The following is a 15,434-nucleotide window of genomic DNA, read 5'->3' on the forward strand; positions in this document are numbered from 1 at the left end:
ACTGGTCTGAGATTCATCCTGACCCTCCCAGCCCTCCTCTGTCCCACGTCTCTTCCACGACAGTTTCTCAGGGTCTAAGGGGTGACTGACTCATCTCGGGACCACAGCACAGAACTCGAGAGAGAACACTGAGCTGGTCGCAAGGAGACCTCATTTCTGGAGAGAGCTCTGCCTCCAGTCGGCTCTGTGAGCTCGGGCCCCTCGGTCCGCCCGGGCTTCACTTTCTCGGGTGTGAAATGTGAGGTTTTGTCTAGGTCAGTGTTTGTCTAAGAGCTGTAACACTGATCCAAGGACACGTCCTTCAAAAGTATCTTCTGGGGTCACGTTCATTTGGGGATTGTTGTGCATTTTGTCACCTTCTTGAATATTAGCAAGTTAAAGGTTCTGACAAGTCCTGAAATAAAGGAATGATTTCTCTTTACCTGATATTTACTTTTTTGGGGAGGGTAGCATGCTGGGGTTTCCTAACTCCATGAGGGAGTCCCTGGTTGAACCTTCTGAGGTCTCAGCTGCAAGTGCACATCCATTATCTCCACTGCCAGCTGCTGTGGGTGTAGACATAAGTGGGTCAGGATCTTGTCCTTTTAGGCATAAAAAATCAAATAGGGCAGAGACAAACACCAGTGAGCAGAGAATGACAACTGGAGACTAAGGTTTGCTCCAATTACAGTGGGCTGAGGACTGAGGAACCCAAGGTCTGCCCGGCATGGGCCCATTGGCCGAGCACAGAGGGGCGTTGGCAGTAACTCACCAGGTGGAGGAGCTTGGAAGGGATAGTCCCGGCAGGGGGAACAGAGGGCACAGAGGCCCAGAATCCCAAGGTGAGCTCTAGGCCTGCAAACTGATTCTGTGGTTACAGAGCCTGGGAGTAGGGAGAGCCGAGGGAGAAAGCTCTGGAAGATGAGTAACAGCCTGCTCGCCACGCGTGTGAAGTGCCGTTCTGAGGAGTCTGAGATGTACCCTGTAGGTGACAGGAAACCACCCTTAGATTGGGTTTTAATCAGGGGGATTACATGACCAATAAGTATTTTACAAAGAGAATCATGGAACAAAGAGAACATTCTGGAATGTTAAGGTAGAAAGAAGGAGGAAGAGAGGGCAGAAAACAAATTACGACTCTGCTGAAATGTTCATATGAGGGGATGAAATGCTGAACAATGGCAGAGCCAGGGCCACGATGGAGGGGAGGCAGAGGCCCACGGACCGGGAGGCGGCTAGATGGGAGGCTAGATGGGAGGCAGGAAAGACAGCGACGCAGCTGGGCAGGTGCTGGGACCACCCGGCAATGGGGGCGGGAATTCAGAGCAGGGGACGGCTCTGCACAGATTTTGAACTGGACTGAGGTCAAAGAGCTCCCTTTCATGGGCAGGAAGTAGAGAGCAGCGTGCCCCCAGTTGCTGTCATGGAGTAGCCTCTCCTCCCTGACCCGACAGGGCTTGCCTTCACCCGGGACGACCGCCTTCTGTTAGCGCCAGAAGCAGGCTGTGCCATCTACGGCCACTGAGCTAGGACCACTGCTCATTGTGAACTTTTTGTCTGAGAGGATGGGCATCCAGAAACCGAGCTGGAGGAGAGGAGCTGCTGATGGACATAAGTCATCAGAGAAGCGAAGGGAAGGGCGGGGTCCGCCTGGGAAAGAGCCGAGCAGCTGAAACGGCCGCCCTGCAACATGAACGCAGCAGGGGCAGGCAGGGGGTGACTCCGGAGAATTTTTTTCCTTTTGCATTGGAAAGAAATAAAGATAAAACCTGAATGGTCTTATGATGGGCAGGGTGGCCTCTCCCTCCGCACTTCCCCCAACTTCCCTGCATTTCGGGCAGCTCCGTGGAGCTGTTTGGAAATAAATGTAGACGCTGTGGGAGGCAGGTGCGTGTAATGTTTGTTCCTCCTGCTCTGGGGTTGAGGGTGGAAGGTTGCTGTGTCTGAGCCTTCAGACTTCCTGATTTCTAAATGCGTTTTATTATTGCATCTAGAAGAAATTTTCCATTCTTGAGGAAATGCAATGCAAACATGAGTTGGAGACACGATGTCCATTTATCTCAGAGCAAAACAACCCTGTTTCCCGTTGTGGAAACGGAGGGCAGGGAAGGCGGGCTGTGGTTTCTGAAATCAGCAGCCTCCTATCTCTGTGCCATTCTCTGCCAGGGCCAGCGCCACCCCTTAACTTGATATCTGTTTACTTTAGAGGAGGTAGTTTTGAGAAACGTCATAAATATCCTGGCCGGGTGCCCCAGGAGCCATGACAAGCAGAACACGCCTGCCCAGAGATAGCCGTTGTGATATTTGAATGTGCAGGTTAATTTTTTATCTACTTTAGTAACCGGATTGTTTTACTCGTCTGTTTCTTTGCTTTCTTTTCCGCTCTGAAGCTGCAGGCACAGAAATCTCTGCAGACAAATTACTCCGTAGCACATTGCCGGACAGGCCTGTGCAGCTAAATTCACAGCATCTGGAGCCTGACCCACTTCCGACATGGCAGGTGTGAGTGGCTGCATAAAATATTCTATGTTTATCTTCAACTTCTTGTTCTGGGTAAGTGTTTTTCTTTTAACTATCAATTTTATGCAAGAAAGGGGATCTTGACATAAATACCATAAATGAGAACAGACTCCGCACCGGAGAAACGGCAGAAGGAGGAAAACGTAGTTCCCATTTACTAGTTTGGGTTTGTTTGTTCTTTCTTTGGTTATTTCAGTAATTGAAAATGAGCCAATGACTCAAAAAAGTGCCCTTCAGGATCTGTGAGGATAAACATTTCATAAATGTTTCAATATTGTTGCAGAACAATCACAGAGGAAAACGCACCCCTTAATTAAAGGACAGTTATTGTTGGTTGTGTATCAGGCAGGCCTCCCTACTTCCAGTCCCTGTGGGGAAAATGCCGTCTGAGCCCCTCGGAGCCCAGCCCTGACTCCTAGTTACATCTGGGTTGAAACAGGTGAACGGTGCACGGTGGGCGTCAGACAATGGACAGGAGAATGGGATCATTTTTAGAGGCAAAGAGGAAACAGTGGGTAGTAAAAAACTTGAGAGGGAAGCAATAAAATTATTTAATCATGAAAAGACTAAACTAAACCACTAAATTGTATCAGGAATTTACAGTAGCATTTTAATGTGTCATCACCCACCTTTTCATCAACAGGATTTGTGTTTTAGCAAGTTCTTATGTTTCTCTTGAAAGTCTGTTGACATAAGACATAGCAAATAAATTAAGTAGCATCTAATGTTGGAAAATGAAGAAATAAGACATGGAAAGGCAGCAAGGTGAAGGCAGGCTGGGACGCTGGGACATTGGCATCATCATTTAGTGTGCATGGTGCAATTAAAGGCTGTTCAGAGTAAAACAGAAGAGATAGCTCAAAGTGCTTAAATGAAAGAAACATTTCGTATTCTGATTTTAAAACGGCTTGTCCAGCATAAGCAGCAGAGAGCTCTGTTCTGTTTTTCACCTGTTTACCTTTAGTGAACAGGCAGCTGGGGTCTATATGTTGGTAAGTTTCTGTGCTGTTAAAACAATGATGCACCTGATTAAACGTAACTTATTGCCTAGAGTGACTTTCCATTCGATGTCAGAGCCCTAATGAGCACAGATGAGATCTTGGTGACGTAAATAAGTGAGTGAGCATATAAATAAATTAAATTAAATAATGACATTTTCTTCTTTGTACTTCCTCTTTTCCCTAGAAAAATGGGCTGCTTTTGCAAATATTAAATGAAACTCATGAATATATGCCAGTTTTTTAAAGGTAGTCCTGATAAATTTCTTCCTTTGAAATATTTAAAACTGGTTAACCCTTGAGAGTAGAATATAAACAAAGAAATACTTGTGTACTGTGCATGGTTTTGTCTTTAGGTTTTTACTCTGGAGAGCCTCAAAAATTGACAAAAGAGGACAGGGGGTCACCCCACGCCCCAGCCCCAATGGCCATGAACCATCCCTGTTCATACTCTCACCCACTGTCCCCACCCCATATTATTTTGAAGCAAATCCCAGACATATCAGTCATCTGTAAAAATTTTAGTACATATCTCTAAAAGACAAATAATTCTTTAAAAACTGTAACCACAATGTCATTATCTACACTAAAAACTTGGTAAGAACTTCTTAATTCATTATCAAATGTCCATCCAAGGTTCAGATTTCCAACTGCCTCGTAGGAGTTCCTGTTTGAATCAGAATCCAAGGGAGGGTCACGCCTTGTGGCTGGTGATCGGTCTGTAAGTCAATTTTCACCCTTGGGTTCTCCCTCCATCTTTGTCTCGTTTTCCCCTTGAAATTTCATGTTCTGGTGTGTATGTTGTCTCCTGACATCCCCATGATCTGGATTTTGCTATTTGCATACCCATGGGGCCTTCCAACAAGTCCCCATCCTCTGTCTGATGTCTAACTTAGTAGCTGCATCTGGAAGCTTGCTATTTTGGGGCATACAACTACATTGTGAAAGATATTGTGTCTTTCATCAGGAGGCAGGTGGTGTCTGACCATGTCACTTTTTATGGTGTTAGTAGCCACTGATGCTCAGGAACCTAATCCACTAGTTTATTAAGAGTTTCAAATTGGTGATATCCTATTTCTATCATTTTTTTTCATTTATTGGCTGGAATACTTTCAATAAGGAGAAATTTCTCCTTTACTGATTGGTTAGCAGTGGTCTACCGTTTTTATTTAAAAAGGCAGCATAAATGCTTCTACTCTTTACTTAGCAGATTTCAGAATGATGAGTTAATTTTCTGGTCCTGTACAATGGTGGTAAGCAGGTATTTCTTTAAGTGCCTTTATAAAGTGATAGACTTAAGGGCCATCACAGGTCTCGTCCTCACTGACGTGCACTGTATTCTGTCTTTGGCCAGCCAGAGCATCTTCAGGTTGGCTCCTGAGCTTTTGGACATGATCCTAGTGACTTTGGTGACTTCTTCACTATTTGGTATGACAAGATGTTCCAGGCTCACTTCCTCATTTCTTGCCGCAGACCCAGAATCAGCCATTTCTCCAAGAAGCCCTGACACCTGTTTTTAAAAAACTACAACCATTGTCTTTTTGTGATACAGAATATATAGGGTCCATTTAAACAAACCAGAATATGAATATGCTGACAAACTCATGGCTTCTATTTTAACAAGATGTCCCAAACTGGTAGCAATCCTCAAATCATGGAACAGTTTGGAAAATATGTCTCTGTTGTTAAAAACAGCACACGAAGTGCTGGTGGCTGCTGTGGGTGCATCAGAGGTCAGAGTCTCATTAAATAGCTAATAAGGAATTTGGAATAGGTCTGAATTTTAAACCAAAATGACAAAGACAGTCTAAGAGAGGGTATGTTACAGGCGCAGGATTATGTATTTAAAATCAGCTCGAGGTGAGTTGTATCGAAGGGCACCACGCCACACCCGGGCGTCGCCACTGCTGTCCTGGGAGCTCTGATTACTTTATGGTTCCCATTATCTCTGTTTTTTGAGAATGAAGGCAAAGTCTTTCTGATGCTGTAGACTTCAGGTCTGTATTTCTAACTTCCCGGGGTAAAGGCCTTGTTCCTCCATCAGCCTCTCGGGGGTACCTGCATTCTCTCCATGAGGCATCTTGAAATGGAGTCCCTGAGGGACGGTTACATTTGTAAAGACTAGGGATAAATTCTCAGCCAACAGGTGACAGACACATTTCCATGAAAATCTAAACAGCAGGAGGAGTCTCTGAGGTGAGGGGACGGTTCCCATTTCTTCTTTCCCCTCCACCCCCAACCCAGAGTTCTCAGAATTTTACTATCAGTCATAGGAAATTAGCGATTTGTCACATTCCTAATGTTTACCTAAGCGAAATTTTAACGGTTCCACTGATGTGGTTTTCTTGTAGATATCTGTGGCCTCATGTTTTCAAATGCATTCTTTCTGGTGTAACTTGCAAAACTAAGCCTTTGCAAAGCAGGGCCAGATGCTGAAATATGTCTAAGACGTGCAAGCGCATGGTCATTGAGCTAAACATACCAGCTCCTTTTGTGAGAGAACTTGAGATATGCCGCATAAATGTCCACCGATTTCCACTCGTTAGAATTAGTGATTGAAGAAAACCTGTGGAAGTGAAAGTCATTCCTGACCACTCAGGCTAGAGGTGGAGTGACCGAGAGGGCCCGCAGGTAACAGGCGAATTGCAGCCCGAACCTGTTTCTCTCAGTCTCGTGTCGGAACAGACGAGCCGCCCGGTTCTCTCATGCTCCTCCTGGACAGCTCAGACTTGGGAGCAGTGTAGACACTCGGGGTGTCTCAGGGTCCGGGAGCGTGGACGCTTGGTCTGTGGATGCAGTGGAACTGCTGCCAGAGGGAGAGAGCTATGCAAAGCCCAGCTCTCAGGAAGAGCAGAGGGAGGAACACCCCCAGGTCCCAAAGGGTGGGGGTGAGAAGGAGCCAAGTGCATGAGCAGCTGACGGAAGCGACGCACGATGTCGTCTGAAGAGAACAGGAGGCCAGAGCTCGGGGTGTCAGGGGCCCGCGCCCGTGTTCAGCATTGTGTTCTCCGCGGCGCCTGGGCCTCTGTTGGCTGTGCTGAGAGCGGAGGCAGAGCAGACAGAGCTAGAGATAGGGGCACATTGAAAAATAGGGCACAACTCTGTTTCATTCTGTCAGCTGATGAACCCCAAGACAAACCCTCAGAAATGGCTGCAATGTGTGAACTTTGTCAATACAGTGGTTGCCTGCCGCTCTGCTCTCAGCGTGGAACTGTGATGACGAGACGCTCCAGAGCCCCGTGGGGGAGCCCTCAGGCTGAGCCTCGGCTCCTTCGTTGCCAGTGTGTGATCTTGGGGAAATCAGTTAACCTCTCTGTACTTTAGTGTCCCTCAGGATAGTGGTAGTGTCTGCCTCATAGGTTTGTTGTGAAGATTAAATGTTAATACATATAAAGAAATCAGAATAATGCTGAATAAATGTTTAACTGGTATTTTAGTCAACACTGGATAGGCATTTTTATGAGACAAAGACATGAAACTGCTCTGCATGGTGCTGACCACACCCCCGTGTTAGATTGTGGAACAGAGGAGGAAGGAAGACAGACAGAATTACGATGAGGCAGAACTTCTTCTATGATGAGTCAGGAGAATGAAAAGAAAATGGATTGAGATTCAGATCCCGAATCCACCTGTATTGCTCTGTGGCCTAGAACCTGTTCCTTGACTTCTCTGTGCCCCAGTGTCTGCATTTGTTAGATGAGGACGATACTTCAGCTGGAAGGATGAATCATGAAGATTAACTGGGGTGCTTTGTGAAAGTCTGTAATGAGGACCGACACACAGTAATAATTCAGCTAATGCTATTTTCCCCAGTTCCAACCAGCATGTTGCTCTTTAATTTAAGAGCATTGGAAGCTGGTGTGATAGCATTAGGGATTTTTTAACACCACTCTGATCTTCCTCTGGCCTCTTGGGGTTATAGGGGTGTTTCCACCCTGAGCCTGGCCTCCACTTTGGGCATATGGGACCCCAAACTTCCCTGCCCAGAGGGCCCCAGCCTGCTCCCAGAGCTGCACAGGCCCTTGTCCGGGTGTGGTCCAGGGGTGCTGTGCGCCGGCAATGGCAGCAGCTTGTGAACAGAGCTGGCTTGCGGTCGAAGGCTGCCCGGTCGTTCCTGGTAGATCCCCCGGGGCTCCAGACAGAGCCGGGAGGCAGGGCTGGGGTGGGGCCGCCCCCCTGGTCGCAGACCCCAAGGAGTCTGAGAATCTAAATAGAACCGTGTCTTCTGGGGCGTTAAGCTGGCACGTTTGTGAAGGCAGGAGGACAGGACACGTTTGTGTGTGTTATTGCCCTGACTTACAGCCTCTCACACGGAGACCCGTGGTCCGTGACGTTACTTGCATTGTTGCTCCAGGTCCTGCCAGGGTGGGGACAGGTCTGCGGGCATCACCTATACAGCAGTTGTAGCTTTGAAAAAGTGATAAAAATCTTCCTGAATCTGGGTCATTTTGTAATTTAGAAACGTCAGGACGCCAGTCAAATGCTGACCTCTCCCCTTCTTCACACATTTTGAAGTTGTGTGGATTTCAGTGATTTTACACTTTCGTGCAGGAAAGACGGCTTGAAGCGCGTTTCCTCAGGCCCTATTCGTGACAGGAAGAAACGGGGTTGAGTTTTCCCCTAAGTGGAGAGCCGTTTAAGGTCAGCTTTGCAGCCGTGCTCCTGGGTGATGGTTCCTTAATGGTTTAGAAGACGCACAAGAATGCAACCCCGGAGACTCGCTGTGTGCTTGGCACTCACTGAGACAACCAACGTCACTTGTTTGGGGCTGAAGATAGAAAAACCCAGACCGCAGGGCCTGCTGAGAGCTGTGTGTTGATTGACCCCACTGGTCGGAGCATCAGAAGACCAGACGTTGCATGAGGAGCAGGACCAGCCGGTCAGAGCCACGCTCAGCCAGGCGCGTGGAGAGCGCACAGTGACCCCCTCAACAGGAGATGGAGACGTGCCATCCCTGCCTCGTTAGGGAAGGAGGCAGGCACCCATCCTGCACCCAGTGAATAAAGATCAGATTGGGGCTCTTCTTGTTCAAGGACAAATGAGGGAAAATCTAACAGAAGCCTAATAAACACGCTGTGGAGCGCATGCGGGAGAAGGTCGCCTGCAGCCCCAGAGGACAGCACATCCCTGACACACGCGGCAGCATCCTGAAGGGGGTCAGGCAGGCGGCACCAACGCACGGCCAGGAAACAGCCCCACGGAGCCGCCACTGGGGCCACGGAGAAGAAGTGAACTGGAGACCACGGGATGAGATGGAAAGGGGATGGGTAAACTGAGGAAGCGCTTCAAGTTCCCTGGAAGCACGACAGAATTAAAATCACTCCAGAGATCACGCTAAATGCAGATGGTCACACAGAAGCCCAGGGTGAGACGCGTTCTCAGAGGAAAATCAGAGACGAGGATGTGAAAGAGGACGATGGATACGCAAACAGAGGCCGGAAATCCCAAACCAGCAACAACTGCACAGCCCGCGTGATCTTACCGAGATGCAGTTAACCGAGACTTTCAAATAACTGTTTAATAACAGAAGAAACGTGGAAATTAACAGCAACAGCAGGTCTTTCCTAAGATGCCCGGGCTCCCGGGATCCGTGACTCCTGTCGTCATGGCCTCTCGTGTTCTGGGGTTATTGTAAGAACAAATCCTGTTGTTTTCCAAGTTGTCCGTTCGGATATTTTCTTATTCTTTCACAACCTCTCAGGAACAGCACAGGACGGGTTCCCTGAAGCTTGTGTAAAAAGTGTCCGTTTTGGACCAATCACGGCACAGCTCACTCCTCCATTTTCAACACTCTTCAAACACACTTTGCCCGGTACCAAATCAGGAGATGGTGTTGAGATGGAGGGAGCAGGGTGCCGGGGGACATGGCATCAGAGAGGCGGACGGACCGGCTGGGTCCGCACCCTCAACCTCATCCCATTTCCTTCCTGGCAGCTTATGGTTTTCAGCTCCTGCCCTGTCTTAGCTCAGGCAGCCATGACAAAATACCATGGACGGACTGGGATAAACAACAGAAATTGACTTTCTCACAGTTCTGGAGGCTGGAAGGCTGAGGTCAAGGTGCCAGGGGGTCTGGTTTCTGGCGAGAGCCCCCTTCCTGGCTTGCAGACGGCCGCCTTCTCGCTGAGTCCTCATAAGGCCTCTCCTCGTGTGTGTGTGGTGGAGAGCGACATCTCTCTTCCTCTTCTTGCAAGGCCCCCAATCCTATTGGATTAGGACCCCACCCTTATGGCCTCATTCACCCTTAATTACCTCCCCAAAGCCCTGTCCCTAAATACAGTCACATTGGAACTTAGGGTTTCAACAAACAAGTTTGGGGGAGACAATTCCGTCCACGGCATGCTCGTAAGCACACAGCCCAGTCACCTAACTTCTCAGAACCCGGCTCAGACCACCTGCATCCCAATTCCGTGAGAAGAAAGGTGTGCCCTGAGAGCCGAGTGACAGGTACAATGACTTCCTTCAAGGAGAAACCAGAAGATGGCTTGAGGCCCCTGGGGTCAGCTGCCAGTGGACGAGGGTCCCGCACAGAAGCTGCTTCCTTGATCAGTGGGAGGTGGACAGAGTCAGACCCTTCCTTCTTGATTTATGCTCCCACTTACGTAACACACTGTGATAAGACTCGGGACAAACCCTAAGGCCAAACTGGGCGAAGAGCTGGAGCACCGTGATGACGGCTGATACAGTGACAACGCAGGAGAACAGGTCAGCACGGGCCCGACCGCTCCTGGTAGAAAATCAAGTTACTGTTAAAGTCACTCAACATGTTTATGAATAATTTCATGTTATTAAGACTGTGATTTTATATGTGGATTTCTTCAACAAAATGAGAATGATATATTTTAAACATTTGTTTCTTTTAGTTTTTAAAATAAAGTTTGAAGAAAAGACAGAGATAGGGATGGAAATGTCGTTTGGCCAACTTCTAAATCCCTAAGAAAGTTTGCCTAACTGTGAAGATTGAAGCTGGGCAAAATATTCTCACCTCCTGAAATAACTGGAAACTCTTTCTTTCTGTCTTTCTTTTCTAAAGACAATTGTTTTTAGAGCAGTTTCAGGCTCAGAGCAAAATGGGGGGAAGGTACAGAGATTGCCCGTATATCCTCTGCCCCCACGCGCACAGCCTCCCCCACAATCAACACCCCCCAGGTGGGACATTTGTTATAGCTGCTGCGTCTACCCCGAACATCAGTGTCACCGAAGTCCACAGTTTACATCAGGGTTCGCTCTCAGTGGGGAACCTTCTGTGGGTTTGGACAAACGTATAATGGCACTGACATGTATCCGTCATTATGATATTATGCAGAGTATTTTCACTGCCCTGAAAACACTGTGCTCCACTCGTTCATCCTCCCCCGCCCCAGAAACCCCTGATCCGTTTACTGTCTCCGTAGTTCTGTCTGTTCCACAATGCCGCACAGTTGGAATCCACAGTATGGAGCCTTCACAGACTGGCTCCTTTCACTGAGTCACGTGCATTTAGGGTTCATCCTTGTCTCTTCATGGCTTGATAGCTCATTTCTTTTTAACACTGAATAATATTCCAATGTCTGGATGGACCACAGACTGTCTGCTCACCTGCTGAAGGACGTCCTGGTTGCTCCAGCTCTGTGAATCATGGATAAGCTGCTATAAACATCATGTGAGGTTTTTCTGTGGGTGTGTTTTCAGCTCCTTTGGATTGTACGTTAAGAGGATGCTTAGTTCTGTAAGAAACCACCAAACTGTCTTCCAAGGTGGCTGCACCACTTTGCATCCCCGCCAGCAGTGAGTGAGAGTTCCTATTGCTCCCCATCCTCGCCAGCACTTGGTGGTGTCAGTGTTCCAGGTTTCGGACATTCTCATCAGGGTGTAATGGTATCTTGTTGTTGTCTTGATGCTTTTTTTTTTTTTTTTTTTGGTGAAGAAGATTTGCCCTGAGCTAACGTCTGCTGCCAGTCTTCCTCTTTTTGCTCGAGGAAGATTGTCGCTGACCTAATATCTGTGCCAGTCTTCCTCTATTTTATATGTGGGATGCCACCTCAGCAGGGCTTGATGAGTGGTGCTAGGTCCACACCCAGGATCCGAACCCGCAAACTCCAGGCTGCCAAAGTGGAATGTGCAAACTTAACCACTGTGCCACGAGGCCGGCCCCTGATGCTCCTTCTTTTAAGTGTTAATGTTACAGATAATTTTCAGAGGCTGAGAAGACTAAAGTCATCATTTGAGGCACAAATATGGGTGATTTTGTAAGATTTCTGAATGATTTGATGTCCAAATACATTGAAAAGTGAACTAAGAAGTCACACAGAAACAAACAAAAAGTGAAGGGTTTAAAAAATATCCCACTCAGTCTCCAAGGGTCATGCAGGTTTCTCCCTGATAGCTTCCTAAGATGTGTGGTTGTTATAATAGCTGTTCAGATAATTATTATTTCCAGTTAAAGCAAAAGGCCAGAGTGATTATTAAGAGAATTAGTGTAAATCTACTTGTTAAAGGAGAAGAAAAAGAGAAAGAAAATATCAGGGAACAAATGAAATAAACACAAAATCCAGCTGCCATAAAATTATTGAAAATCCCAGATGGTCTCATTAGCATTTGACACACATTCTTACAGACTCATTTATTGATGAGGAACCATAAAAAGGAGCATTTATCTCCCTCTGCAAACGAGATCAGGATTCAGCAGAAGGAGGGGAAGACGTAAGGAGGGTGTCCAGGCTTCGAGCTGTGCTTTCGATGGTCTTCCTTCTGCATGTGCACACCCGAGAGACCATCAAACTGCAGGTGCCGGCGACTCGTCGTCCGGTCCCAGTGAAGCACACAGCGGGCAGGACGGGCTGGGGGCGCTGGGTTCTCACCACTCGGGGTCGTCTCTCAGGGGTCTAGTCTCGTCTGCAAAGGCGGGTTGGCACCAGACAACTCTGGGATCTTTGCGGGAGCACAGATTCCCCGGTGGTTCCAGGGCTCCCTGCTCTCTGTCAAAGCCCTTGGCTCCGTGTCCACAGCAGCTCACGAGAAGCCATTAAAAGTGAAACTGCTGTTTGGGGATCCCGGGCGCAGGGCCCAGCCCCGCCTGAGACTGTCACGCGCCAGGGCCCTGGTTTGGAGGACTCCGCTTTGCTCTGTCAGAGCGCCAAGGGCCGGAATGGTCTGGAAAGTCCTCCAGGGCCTGCTGTGTTTGGTATGTGACCAAGCTTGTTCTCAACGTCTCCACCTAATAATAGAGCTTTGATTTTTCTTTTGAGGCCACAACATATAAATCTTAAACAAAAAAAACCCAAACCCGAAAGACAGGGGTTTTCCTTACACGAAAGTAAAATGTGTTTCCCATTTTATGTGTTGGCTTTGGTCCAAATTAAATAATCTGGTAAACTCATTAAAGAATTTAAGACCCGAAGTCCTCCTCCTCATTGCTCCTGCTTTCTGGGCAAGCTTCACTGCCGAACAGAGCTTATTTTTGAAAGAGTTTGTTTGGGAACAGAAAGTGTTGCAAACCCTCGTTGCTCATCTGCAGACTTTGTCAGATGCTCTTCTGCTCCTCGTCTGTCCCAACCTCCTCCTCCTTGGATCTTGAAGGAATCTTTGGTGATCAGTCAGTTATTCCCTTCCTTTTTGGTCTAAGCCAGCTTCTCAGAGACCAACCTGGGGCATAGTGAGGATATTTTGTCTGTAGACTGTCGTCACTGTCTTTCGTAGGTTACAATCTAGCAAACGCGGAGTTAGGGTTGAAACATGGAAAAGCATCCTTCCTCCCCAGGGGAGACGACCTCCCTCCGGGACCTGTGAGTGGACTGTAGATGGGAAATCAATTATCCAATGATGGTGGAACATTTTGGCAATTATCTGCACGTGGATGTGCCTCATTTAATGCATATGATGATAAACCTTGTAACCAGCGGGTTAGGGAGGTGTGGAATGAGAGCTGCAGTTTATCTTCCTGGGAGGCTAACATTTTTGTTTTTTCCTGCAGCTGTGTGGTATCTTGATCCTGGCAGTAGCAATCTGGATACGAGTCAGCAAAGATGGTCAAGAGGTAAATAAGTAAATACAAGTTTCTCTGCTTCCAGAGCAGTTTATTTCTCTCATAGTGATGACAGTAATAGTAATAAATATTTTTATAGCATTTTCTTTAACTGCCTCATGTAATCATTTGTGCCAACATGTGATTTTATAATTTAATTCAATTTGATTCATCGAAATCACTCATGATAGGCCTGGCACTGTGCCAGGCATGGAAGGATCCTTCTGAAGAATGGAGGGGGTGTTATTCCCCAAACAGGAGATGCAATGGAAGTGGAGGGGGAACCGACCAATGGCAACCAGCCTCCTCCTGCGTTCCTTGTGTGAGACCAGCCCGACGTGTAGCTGGACGACAGAGCCCGCCCTCCACCCCACCAAGAACAACTTGTGTGTGGACAATAGTCCGGCTGATTGGGGTGGGGCGGGGCGGGGGGTGGTCCAGAAGGAAGGAAGGTGAGAAGTTCTCTTGAAGACAAAGAATCCGAGTCTGTGTTGTAAAGGCAACAAAGTCCGAAGGTGGTGGATTCCCTGCGGCCCCCGGCATTGACGGCGGCCCCTTGTGACGGCAGACGGCTGCTCACCCGACTGCAGCTCAGCAGTTGGCTGGGGATGTCCAGCTTCCTGCTGTCAAGAAAAGACCCAGTCCCCACCACCCGCCCTTCCATGCCCCGTGCAGAGCTCTTACCAGGGTTTCCACGGGTCTGGAGGAAGGTTAGTTCACGCAGTTTATTCCAGCTCCAGCCTTTGGATTCCTCATTTGCTGTTTCTGTCCCACACCGCAGTGTCACCGACGTAGGCGTGCAGATGTGGGAAGAAAGGGTGAGGCTGGGGGGCCGTTTCATTGGCTTTCCCACCCCATCTCCTGCCTCCATGGCTTCCATCTGCTTCCTCCTTCTTCTCAGGAATCTCTCTCCCCAGTTCTTCTTCTTGCTTTCTCCTCTGTTGTCTGGGCTCTCTTCACTATTCAGGGTCACATTTTCTACTAGAGCCATTTCAAGGTCTTTGCCCAAATAAACTTTCCCTCTCCAAGAGGATTTTGATTCCTATTTGATAATTATTAAGGTACATTAAGCCAGCAATTAAGGTAACGCATTTTCTATAAAAACTTATTATACCACAATGTGGCTAAATGCCTTTGGAGACAGCCTAGTTAAAGGAAAGAGTAAGAAAGAGTAAGAGCAAATGAACTCTCTTCTGAGTCCTTCCGTAACTGGGTAGCTTTCTGTTTCTCTCTCTCTCTTCCTTCCTTCCTCCCTTCCTTCCTCCTCTTTCTCTCTCTCTCGTTCTTTTAAAGTTTGATCTCAACTGTCAGGGCACCCAGGGGTGGCAGAGGCAGGGTGCTGTTCTGGGGGCTGGGCCTCACCAGGTGGGGATTGGGGGCAGGTGTGGTACCGGCTGATAACACCCTTTCCATTGGACGTTGTTTCCTGGTGGAGGCTGATAAATGTGACTGGGGCTCCCTGGTGGCCGTGGGCTCTGGGTTTGAGCTGAGAAGGGTCTTCGAAGATGAGCAGAGTCTCTGTTGTCCGGAGACTGACATCTGATGTTGGGAATGAAAATCAAGCACTGAGATTCGCAGCCACGTGCTTAGAGGATGTCCTGGCCCTTCTAAGGTGTGTGCAGCCTGTGTTTTGCTTCATTCTCTCCTTTCTGATTGATATGGGAACATTACCCTTCCCCACAGTGCTCCTGTAAACAACTTTGGTGTTTAGTCTGTTAAGAAACTACACACATTGAATGGATTAAAGGAGAAGGGCTGTCTTGCGAGTCTGTCACTCCACATCTGGGCGGAGGATGCACTAACAGGGCTGGGCAGCATCACTGGTTACTCTGTCGGCCTCTAACCCTGGACAAAAGGCAGCTCTGCCAGGATGACAGTAACTGGTCTGATGTATGTGAAACTGGCCTGGTTTATGCTTATCCGAAGTCAGTGAC

General features: G+C 48.0%; 1 protein-coding gene across 1 annotated transcript in view; it reads left to right on the plus strand.

The window, feature by feature from the left end:
• The first annotated feature begins 2,115 nt into the window (after positions 1–2,115).
• TSPAN8 (tetraspanin 8) overlaps positions 2,116–15,434 on the plus strand; it is a 29,284-nt gene continuing 15,965 nt past the window's right edge. Inside the window, exons 1-2 of the mRNA XM_046681947.1 lie at positions 2,116–2,532; positions 13,450–13,512. Of these exons, the coding sequence (XP_046537903.1) occupies positions 2,473–2,532; positions 13,450–13,512 (123 nt within the window). The 5' untranslated portion in view covers positions 2,116–2,472. The remainder of the gene's footprint in view (positions 2,533–13,449; positions 13,513–15,434) is intronic.

The sequence above is a fragment of the Equus quagga genome, chromosome 1, assembly GCF_021613505.1.
Source record: "Equus quagga isolate Etosha38 chromosome 1, UCLA_HA_Equagga_1.0, whole genome shotgun sequence".
NCBI lineage: Eukaryota > Metazoa > Chordata > Mammalia > Perissodactyla > Equidae > Equus > Equus quagga.